Source organism: Mercenaria mercenaria, unplaced genomic scaffold (assembly GCF_021730395.1).
Source record: "Mercenaria mercenaria strain notata unplaced genomic scaffold, MADL_Memer_1 contig_4744, whole genome shotgun sequence".
Classification (NCBI taxonomy): domain Eukaryota; kingdom Metazoa; phylum Mollusca; class Bivalvia; order Venerida; family Veneridae; genus Mercenaria; species Mercenaria mercenaria.
This window is the reverse complement of record NW_026462996.1, coordinates 59,873-71,939: the sequence shown is the minus strand read 5'-3', so window position 1 is coordinate 71,939 and position 12,067 is coordinate 59,873. Positions and strand designations below refer to the sequence as shown.

Genomic DNA, 12,067 nt, shown 5'->3' with positions numbered 1-12,067 from the left:
CAATTTACATCACTTTATTGAACAAATGAAATTAACTCGAGAGCAAATCATTTTTTATTCACCTAGGTCTGACAATACTTTGAAGTGGTATGTCAATATTACTTTGAGAGAGTCCCTAAAGTTACTCCATACTGCCTCTAGTACTGTAGTCTAGTGGTAGAGCACCCGTTTCGAGTCCGGGAGGTCATTGGTTCGATCCGTTGCCGTGTCATACCAAAGAAATAAAAATGGCACTTGTAGCTTCATCGATCAGCGCTAATCATTAGATAATAATGCTAGTACTTATCAGACCGGTGTCAGTATAATGTGACTAGGTTGGGTATCTTGTCACGTATTTACGACGTGATATTCCAGTGAGGCAGCACTATAAAGCTGGGCATCGTGCTCACTGCTACAGTTAGACACCGTCGTTTATATGACTTAAAAAAGTGTTGAAAAAGACGTTAAACCCGAACATCCACCCACATCCATGTCAGCTTTCCGTCCTCCGATCTCCATCACTTACGTATAAGAGTAGACTAGGCAGAATCAACAATAAGCGATATATAATCATTAGATATAAATGGCTCATAAACCTCCATGAATTGGTGTCCTTGACCCCAGTAACAGTATTCATATCGGTACAAGACAGGGGTTTAGACTACAAGTCTAATTTCTTTCCTCTTCCTGGTTTCTTGTAATAGCTGCAATTAGGTAGAGTCACGGGCTTTTTACCTGTAGATTTTTATTTGTGAAAAAGTCCTATATTAGAATTATTGCTAGATGAGAACCTTGTAGTATGTTTTGTGAAAAAGCGGATTTCTTGTTGAAAATATTCGGTTTATTGAAGGAAACTTTATGAGTTTTAGCATAACTATCAGCCAATCTTAGACAAGCAATTTCACCTAAATTTTCAACCGTTTTCTTTCTATCCAAGAAGGTTTTAACATTCTAAACTCGGTGCCAATACACCTTTTAAATTCTTCAGTTCACATTAGCTGCCTAAGCTCTTCGGAACTAGTACCTGTGTTTTTTGATGTTCAACACCTAACTGCTTTTTACCCCGGGCAAAGGGGTAAGTTCACTAATGGTCAAAATTTGCCCAATCTCAGAAACAGATAAACTACACACATGTGATAGAGCAATATATATTCTGTTCAAATACCTGACTCATTTCCAGCTGAAAGACATCATAATGGTTGCTATGGCAACAATGCTAACTACCTTAAAATCCGTTTTCACTGCAAAATTAGCATTTAATAATGTGTTACTAAACAACAAACAATGCTGTTATAAACATTAACAACACAACAAGATGAATTGCAAGTTGCTTCGATTTACATCCTATCTTAGGCTATGTTGCTATGGTAACCATGCATATTTGAGACAAAACATTGTTTTAGACCTCAATATGACAACAATAGATGCTCTATACAAAATTAAGTAGACTATAACTTGTCAAGAAATAATTACCAGAATAATTGTAAAATAGCAGACAGTCAAATAATTTGATGTTGTCATGGTAACAAGAATGTCAGTACCTGTCTTTTTTGATGTTCAACACCTAACTGCTTTTTACCTTCTACAATTTCAAATTTTTTCCTGTAAGCCTCAGGAACAAGCTCATAACCTTTCAAGATTAAATATATAACATCGTTATTTGAGCATTGTTCTACAGACATCTGTGTACAAAATTCCTTATCCTGCTTTATCCGGAGTATTTCAAAATTCATGAACTATTTATCAAATGTTTTTCCTTGAAAAGGTGGAACTAACGTGAAATGTTTGGTGACATCAAATTGAGAAGTACTTTGACAAGATTCCGTTCTTCGCTCACCAGTTCTTACTTCATTTCTAATTCAAATTGCATTCACTCTCTCTCTCTCTCTCTCATTTCTCTCTTCATTTTTCCATCTGTCTTTCTGTCTTTCCTTTTCTTCTCTCTCTCTCTCTCTCTCTCTCTCTCTCTCTCGCTAAAGTTTTAACTTTTTCTCCTGTAATTGACGTCTTTCTTCTCTCTTTTGATATTCGAACTCTTATTGCAGTTTATACTAAAAACATAGTACTTATAACGTAACACATAAGCACAGGTAGTGCTTGACTCCCTTTTCATGTTGTCATTACTATAATTTTTGCTGAATTGCAGTAATTAATAGAATTTGGGTCATTTGTGGCTGATTTGGGTTTATTATGTGGATGACTGGGTCCCAGATTCGCACATTATGTCATATACAAAAATTAATGGGAACCAGATATTTGATAGAGCAGGTACTCGTTGTAAGACACAATGTATAAATTTGGACCAATCAGAAACAAGTTCTAAAAATAGCATGTCTGCTTGGGTATAAATAGGTAGATGGATGAGAGGGCTCATTCGGTATCCAGCGGTTGAAGAAGACAAATCGAGGATACAACTAATAATTTATCCCAGTACCTTGATAAGGAGACTATTGCAGTTACCCTGTCAGGGCGGATAAGTTATTAAAAAGGAGACGTTTTGAAGTTCATAGACTAAAAAAGAGTTGCAGAATTTCAACAAGGTTTCGAGCTATAGGGCCAGCGCATAGGAGTTTTACATTAAGGGTAGTTGAATGCTATAAACGATAGCATATATAGGCTGAGCATCGTGAAGCTGAGACGGAAACCCTGAGATTGGTAATCTACTGAGATAGTAGGAGAGTTCCAGCTTATAGACGGTTCAGCATTATTGGCGAAGTACAGCCAAGGCATCGGGGATATACCTATATGGTAGTTGAATGCTACATATGATAGCATATAGGCGCTGAGCATCCAGGAGTCAGGGCAATCATATAGAGTTGAGAGGACAGAAGCCGAGAATCTATGCGATAGGATTCGTATGTTGTTGATTCAAAGACATTGTCTGACGGGAACTTCAACAAAAAGACCAGTCAAGTATAGAGTCTCCAGCCTATAGGAGTTTGAGCTAATTATTTTTAATTAAAGATTGTTAGTTTGAAACATTTAGTGATTTGCCTGATCCCTTAGATTGTCTAGCTCATAATTATAATCATTCACAAATCAATGGTACACGAATCATTTAGGCAAGGTAGCCAGAGGAAATTCTATTTATGAGATATTTGGTCTCACCAGCTATACGTTTTAACAAAGGACAATCTATTTCGTTTGTCAGCTAGTCTAAGACATAGTCACCTTAGCGATTGGACCCATTTCATTGTTCAAGATACTAAAGGCGTATGCACTTCCCTGGGTCATATAACCAGTATCCTGACAATAATATTATAAGGGCCTCCGTGGCCGAGTGGTTAAGGTCGCTGACTTCAAATCACTTGCCCCTCATCGATGTGGGTTCGAGCCTCACTCGGGGCGTTGAATTCTTCATGTGAGGAAGCCATCCAGCTGGCTTACGGAAGGTCGGTGGTTCTACCCAGGTGCCAGCTCGTGATGAAATAATGCACGGAGGGGCACCTGGGGTCTTCCTCCACCATCAAAGCTGGAAAGTCGCCATATGACCTATAATTGTGTCGGTGCGACGTTAAACCCAACAAAATAAATAAATAAATAAATAATATTATAAAGTTTATGCAGAAGTTACACCTAAACATTATACAGGTAAAAACACCATGAATTAAATGTTTAATAAAAAGATCCTTTGGAAGCAAAGAATGCAACCAAGAAGAATGATAGCAGACTCGCTTTGATTGAGTCTGTCCATGAGAAGTAATAAAATATTCAACAACTTTCATACCCACTAGCACCGGCATAAGTGGAACTCTGTTACACATCAATTGAATGGACTCAATGACCCCAAAGGACCAGAAATTATAACAACATTGAATCCAAGTACGGGGAGACTTTTTACAGCCCCCGCGCGGCACTTAAATGTTGTTGATGTGATAGTTTATAAAGTCTGTAAAAAGATCCTTTTGAAGCAAAAAAAATGCGACCAAGTAGAATAACAGCAAACTTGGTTTGACTGAGTCTGTGCATGATAGGTAATGGACCGGAAAGTATAAAACACTAAAACAAGATCTGTATGGCTAATCTGAATATTTCAATGATACTACTTTTAGTGATTGCAAAATCTTTCAAAGACTTATCGATAATAACATGCAAGAGTGGCGTACAGATCTATATTATAAAACAACACTTGCATATGAATGCTACTTAGATTTATTACCTAAAAGTTACATATTTGTTTTAACAAGAATAAGAATATCTGCATATAGTCTTAAAATCTACTCTGGCCAATAAAGGCAAAAAAGAATACCAAGCAATGAAATATACTGTTTGTGTTATAACATTGTTGGTAATGAAAACGAATATTATTTTCTTTCAATATGTCCATGTTATATAGATTATAGAAAATATGTTAAGAAGTACGATCATGATAGACCATCAGTGAATAAATTTATTGAACTTTTTACAACGAATCAAAAGAGTACATTATTAGATCTTGCGCAGTTTATCTATGACATTTCTACAAAAAGAAAAAAAAATGACTGTGAATGCTAAGAATTAAAATTAATGTTTGCGCCTTCAGTTAGCAACTTTAACGACACATTTAAGACTAACAGTTGATAAAAGTATTATAAATATTTATGTATGTTATATTACAGCTGTTCTTAACGACACATCTGAAGTATTATAAATATTTATGTATATTGTATCATAACTGTCTTCCCTTTTCATGAAACAGTAGTATTTGTTGAATAATAATGTCAGTTCTTTAAAATAACATATAAACATATTGTGCTATTTTTTAAACTATCAAATTTGCATTCATTATACGCTCTGTGCATTTGATATTATAAAATTCGGCCCAACTTCGGTGCTATCCGTATGTTTTACGGAAATAAATTTTGGTTAAGTGTCTAAATATCATTGTTAATATTGTAAGTGAAACCCGTACTCGTCGTTCGTATCGGGTTCAGTGGTTACAACACATGGCTAGTGTGTGGGGAATCGCAGGTTCGAGTCCATAAGCTATAACATTTTTTTATTTTCATTTTCAGTTGTTTATTGATTTATAAGTTTTAGATTACAAAGGGGCACGTGAAAATCACGGGCTACACGTTAAAATGTGTTCAGTACTGAAGTTTTAGCGATCGAAACTGAATCATGAATATAGCTTGTTTTAATTCATATTTATGAAATTTGTAATACACTGAAATTAACCGTGAATAAAAATAAAATAAAGAATAGAAATTAAAAAAGTGATAAGAATAAAAATATAGTTGCAAAAATACATGGAGGAAATACTGGTTAAAAAATGTACAAAGACCAAGTGTTTATGAAAAAAATACAAACCATACACGGTTTCGATCTGAAAACCTCGAGATTTCAGGCCATTGACAGTGACCACTGAGCTATCGTCACTTTCGTACCTCCGTTTACACGCTTTAAATATAAACCATTTTAATTGCAGGTTACTTTCCGTACATTGTACGGAATGTACCGAAAATCAACTGAAGATTAAAATATTCTATGCACCGACCATGTAATCAATATGCATTTTGACAGGTCAATAAAATGGTACAATAACATTATGTTATAACAGTATATTGTTTATTAAGCACGACGATGTATTATGTACAACTCTATAATGAAATTCTGTTCTTTTCTGTATCAAAAAGCCACCACCTTCACAATGTATACAATGTCATTTTAATTACCAGCAGGGAAACACAGACCAATATTATAAAAAAACATCTAAAGTTTAAACCCAAAGCATTAAAATAAAAAAATGATCGGAGAAGCGATGTTCGGAAGTTCACTTTACTTTTTCTTTTCACCGCTCACTTCAGGATTGCCTGTTTATAAAATTTGTTGCAAAATTCACCATTTGCCTCAATGCCAGAAGCAGTAGTATGTTTTTGGAAGTGTCTAGATCCGTTTCTTCATTGTAGTTTTGCACCGGAAATATATTCATTTTCTAAAACGATAAAAGTTTAAGATGAACCGGAAGAAGATTGAATAATGTCCGATTTTGAAAATATCAAATTTTAAAGCCACTAAAAATCACATTGTAATGTATTGTATTAACAAAAATTTAAGGAAACCGTAACATTGATTAAGGTTCCATCCATATCTGTAGCATTTGTTATGTTTTTATTTTTCTCTGAAATATGAATGTCTCTCTCTTCATTTTCAAACAAAACATTATCTCACCTTTCAATGTCTGATTTCTAAACATATACTTTCAAAAATGTTAACAAGCGTTTTATAGTTTGTTCAGGACAAGAAGACGTCACCACATATGATAAAAAGTTCATTATAGTCACAAATTATTGTTATTACTATAGATGGTTAGGTCATGGACTGATATAGCAAGTTTGTCAAAAATCCAGTAGAATTGTATTGTTTTTATTTCTTGCCAATGTATAATCTGAGGAATTCGAATGATTTATCTGAAGAAACATATAAAACTCATTGTTTTTGAAAAATATACACACTCTTGATGATATACAAAACATTGACCTTACCGGGACGTGGAACAAATTTTCTGCAACAGTTACAGCTTTCTGCACTTTTGAACTTCTATATACATTTTGGATGTCATCGGCAACTTTTTCACAGAGTACATCAACTTTTGTAAGAAGAACTATTCTAGGGATATCTGAAATATGATTTGTTAAATAAATCCAGACATATAAGACATTGGTCATTACTAAAGCATGTGCAGTGTCTGTCTTGTTTTTATCATTCTCGTTAATTAAAATATCTAAAAGAATCTATGACCAATTATACCCATCAGCAAATTTTACTTTATATACGTTAATGTGACACAAACCAGTACGTGCCCCCTCCGTTTTTCCATTTCCATGAAGTAAGTACATTTACTTTTAAATGACTTCGCAACATAGCCACAAAGATTACATACATAACCTAAATACTATTCGAATCTGGTTTATCAAGGACTTTAGTTGAAATCTCTCTAAATTTAAGGCAATACTATTTACATCATTCTAAAGAGCTCTGAGGATGGTCATGAGGACTTTTTTCCTTATTTTCAGTCAATATCAGGAACTGAAAATGCAATGAAGTCTGTTCATAAAAGCGACGTAAGCGGAAATCTTTAATGATTAGAATAGAAACCGTGTCCTCAAAAAAAGCAATAAAATATCAACAAACGAGTTTATAAATGGACTACATGGTTATTAATGTGTTCTTAAAGTTAGCTTATATAATACCAAGTGACTTAAGCTCATCCTGTAGTGATGCAACCTTCGCTTTCGTGGCCGCAGATATGTTACCTTCGCCGGCAACACTCGCATCCAACACGAAGACTACACAGTGTGTTTTGTCAGTCTCCGATGGTGTTTTATTGAAAGAAGGGTCCGTATCAGCAATTGGAGATGCAGGATTAAACTGAAATTATTATCAAGATATATACTAAATTCATATCAGCTCAGAAAATTTTCAGTGTTTATATGAAAATAAAACGTCTTGCAAGCGAATACAGAGATCGATTTCAGGGGCGAATATTGCCCCCTCTCATCTGTGTGGTTTAACTTCTACGTTAACTTTGCCTCTTTATTATTGAAAGAATGTAGTGGAATATAGCAGTTTCACCGGCTCAACGTAACGCGCATAAGTTACGCGAACGGAAAATCATGACGTCACATTATTCATATTGGAACGAAAAAATAAAAAATCTGTCATTAGTTATAGAAAGGTGTACAGTGGTTGGCAATATCCCATATAAGTCCCCTGGGGACAAAAGCATTTGGCATGCGTTTGCGTCTCTAAGACGCTTGAAATGTTTTACGCGCATGCAAATAGAGCATGCGCACTGTCCGCAAACACTAAACTGGTGCCCGTGATAATTCTCTACACTTCATTGTAGAGCGGTCCAACAACCAGTCAGGAACCAGGCTATGTAAATACATGTGTTGCCGTTGTCTGCGCATGTCGATACCTTGATTTATAAACATAGGCACTAGAATGACATATTACCGTTTTATGCGCATGCCAATATCGATTTATTAAGAAGCCTGTGAATTTAACAATATACACAGTTTAATACAATGCATATGTTTTTTTTAAACAGACACTATTATATACTCTTGTAACCGTCCCCGCGGACTATTATTGGAGTTACTATATTATGCATTTCCATAGTGACATTAAATATTGCTTCAAGAGAGTATGCTTTCTCCCCGGGTTAGAGGGGTTTCTTACTTTCAGAAATGGGACTTGGCAATCTTTTGGGATGACTTTCTTGAAACGTTTAGATACAGATTGAATGTTATAAAAGATCCCAGTGGGCTTTTAACATCATATTACAAATGATTCAAGGGGAAGTTACAGTAAGTAATGATTTCAATGAATTAACGAGAATCAACATTTATTCCGTTAATTGAGCAAGGCTGAAAAAATATGGGATTTCCCTTAAATGTTCCTGGTTACGCTGTTTGGAATTAACGAACATGCGCACTGAAACCAAACACTTTATACACGAAAACAGCATCCGAGATCGAACTGCTATATATATATATATATATAATAACAATGTTACGGAATTCAGAAAATCCCGTGCATTTTTAGACTTGATATTGTGATTATTTGTACAGAGGTATATTTATTGAAGTTCACACAAACAAAATGCGTAAGATTGGGCATGAGTAAATTTTTCATCAATACGAAACCAGATTATACCTCTGGAATCTAAATTAATGGAAATATCTAGGTACGTCAGTTTTTGTAACATTCTTTATAATGCACAATAACTCCTCCGCTTTAGCGCTTTGCTTGACTTAGGACGAAGACTTAAAATGATCACAACCTTCAATTTTAATGTTCGCTGTAGTAGAGCTCCATCTGATATTTTCAGGGTGTATTTTACAGTAGTCCAACACAGTATTTGCATATCATTTTAGATCGCGGGTTGTCTCGCATCGAACGAGACTGCAAATCCGTGATTTCATCGGATACCGATTTGAAATTGTCACAACTCGTCTGCCATTGGGTGATTCGATTTCGTTCCTTTTCTAAGACCTTGTCGAATTCTGATTGTTTCGATTTTAAGTCATCACAGATTTATTAAAACGGCTTTCTAAGCTTGACAATATTACTTGACTGTAAAAGATTCATATGTAGGATGAAATATTCGCTTAAACTTAAAAAAAAACACAACTTCTTAGCTTTAATGTCTGGCCTTATGTAAGTACATCAGTAATAAATTCTTTATGGAAAAAATATAAACAGATACGTAGTTACTATTCCTTTTACAAACTTTGCCTGCCTGTCGTCTAAAATTAAAAAATATAAACGTACGCATTGCATTCAATATCGACTCACAAACGACCGATAAGACATATCCATGAAATAATATTAAGTGTTAAATGGCTTCGCAAAATCTTTCATTATGTAATTCAGTTAAGTGCTTGAGATTTATAGTAAATAGTTTTTGTAATATAACGTAAATTCTGCATCGAAGATGAAGGTTAAATAGAAAATCAGGTAATATCGCTTTGGCCGTATCTAAAACAACATCATCAACAACCATAAACATTAGCCGTTAATGTTAAAAAATCAATATAGACGGACAGTAGTGTGGTAATAAATTCAATTTTAGACGGACGATAGTTAAATATCCGACTCGAAAAACCACATTCAAAGAACGAAGCCGTCCATATTAAAACATATAAAGCATTACGAACACAATTGACTCATGGCTACCATATTAATCTTTTTTTATGTTTGATGTTGCCTTTGATAGATTTTGACCAGATTAGAGGACGTAAAAATAAACATTTACGAGACATGTTACCGGTGGGAAAAACGAACGTGCACGACAGAAAAGAAAACATTGCATTATTATCAAAATATTTCATGGCGTATTTTCTCAAATGGCGTATTTTCTCAAATACCTGAAAGTGTATGCATTTCTGACCTTGTAATCCGGAGGAACGTTTCCATTTATAACATATAGTAGATCTTTGACGTTGAAGCCAGCGTCTGCAGCATTCTCAATGTCCATCGTATCTAACAGCCTGAAGTTCTTCAACTTTCCTTTAGGACTGTAAACCTTCAACTGAAAGACAAATGCAATACTGCATCACTGCAGTGAATACACTGTGGAGTTTAATGCGTTTTATCAAACTTCATTCCTCAGGGTTATTTTAAATACTATTTCCTGCGTTATTTATGTCGATCAATCATTTTCTGGTCAAGAGAAAACCTCAATTTTGTTGAAAAAATAAAAAAAAAGAAATAGCAACAATCATCATTCATTTTTGTTACCATTTTGCAAGGACATTTTGTTTTTGGACATTAAATCAGCTGACGGTTTTTACATTTTTAATGTTCTAGATTCGACACGTCACAAAGTTTTCATGTTATGTGTTTTTCACACTTTTCATACAGCCAAACCTGAAAGATTATCCTTAATGAACTAAAAATGAAAAGGCCTTCGAAGTATAAATGACCGGCGGCCCCAGTGCGTGCATATTATCTTATTTTTTAAAATGAAATACAAATGACAATCTGAAGTAAATTTTAATGTAGTGGCATTTTGGAATGCGGCCTTTAGCGCGGGGTCGACTATAGGTTATTTTCTTGATGAAATATAACTTCTAAAGATTGTAAAGCCTATAAAAAGGAAAATATAGCTTCGGCCTTATTGTTTAGAATAATAGAATAGTACATGGAACTTTCCGACAGTTTCTAACAGTTTGATCAACAACATGTCATTATACTCCCAGATACTAGTATCTGGGGCTATACTGGATTCGCTTCGTCCGTCCGTCAATCTGTCGACGAAATTTGTCCGCGCTATTTCTCAGCACTTATTTGTAAGATTTCCATTAAACCGTATCACCGTGTACGAAGCGGTTTCCATTCCGATATTTTATAAATTAGTTATGGTTCTTTATTAATTTTATCTTTAATATGTATAATTTCATGGAATAAAAATATCCGCGCTATTTCTCAACCCTTATATGCCAAACTTTTATAAAAAAAACATTGTAATGATCATTGGTATTAATCTCAGTCATTATATGCCATACATTTATTATTGTTATTATTATCATCGGTACAATGCCTAATTGTACATGTGCGAAGCTGGTTTCATTTGGATGATATTTCACTTAGTTATTGCCCGTTATTAATTTTTAGCTCATCTGAGCCTAAGGCACAGGGTGGGCTATTGTGATCGCTAACCGTTCGGCGTCCGTCCGTCCGTCCACACTTTCCTTAAACAACATCTCCTATACCACCAGTTCAACTTTGATTAAACTTCACAGGATTGATCTTTGGATGGTTTTCAAAATTGTTCAAAGAATTGAATTTCACACAGAACTCTATCCCCCTAGGTTCAAATATGGCCCGCATCGGGGGTTACATGGTTTATATTGACTTGTATAGGAAAACACTTTAAAAATATTTTTGTCTGAAACCACAAGACCTAGGCTTTTGAAATTTGGTATGTAGCATTGCCTTATGGTCCTCTACTAAGATTATTCAAATTATGCCCCTGAGGTGAAAAGACCCCACACAGGGAGCCCAAGATTTACATAGACATATAAGAAAAAACTTTAAATATCTTCTTGGCCTATGCTTTTAATATTTGGTATATTGCATTGTCCAGTGGTTCTCTACCATAATTATTCAAATTATGCCACTCGGATGAAAAGAGGCCCTGCCCCGGGGGCCACAAGTTTTACATAGACTTATATAGGATTTAAAAAAAATAATCTTCTTGTCTGAAAGTTCAAGGCTCCAGCCTTTGATATTTGGTATGTAGCATTGCCTATTGGTTCTGTAACAAAATTGTCCAAATTATGCCCCTAAGTGAAAAAAGGCCCTGCCCCGGGGGTCACTTGTATATGAGTTATATAGGAAAAATACTTCAACAATTATCTAATCATATTTCCTATACTGTTTAATTATGATTACCTGATAACCCCAAGTAGTTAGAGTGACTTGACTGTGACCTTGACCTACTGACCAACTTTTTTGTGTGTTAACATATAGCCTTGAAATTTGTATGACATATATAGTTTTGCACACAGATCTTAACAGCATAGTAATTTAGACCACATCAATAACTTTCGACCAAGATTTCAATACTCAGCTTTAATGTTCTAAGCCCTGACCTACT

General features: G+C 34.7%; 1 protein-coding gene across 1 annotated transcript in view; it reads right to left on the bottom strand.

Annotated features, from left to right (window-relative positions):
• Positions 1–5,023: 5,023 nt before the first annotated feature.
• Positions 5,024–12,067, bottom strand: part of LOC128554138 (interferon-induced protein 44-like) — a 37,774-nt gene continuing 30,730 nt past the window's right edge. Inside the window, exons 4-7 of the mRNA XM_053535386.1 lie at positions 9,857–9,997; positions 7,152–7,329; positions 6,444–6,577; positions 5,024–5,893 (exon numbers count right to left, since the gene is read on the bottom strand). Of these exons, the coding sequence (XP_053391361.1) occupies positions 5,762–5,893; positions 6,444–6,577; positions 7,152–7,329; positions 9,857–9,997 (585 nt within the window). The 3' untranslated portion in view covers positions 5,024–5,761. The remainder of the gene's footprint in view (positions 5,894–6,443; positions 6,578–7,151; positions 7,330–9,856; positions 9,998–12,067) is intronic.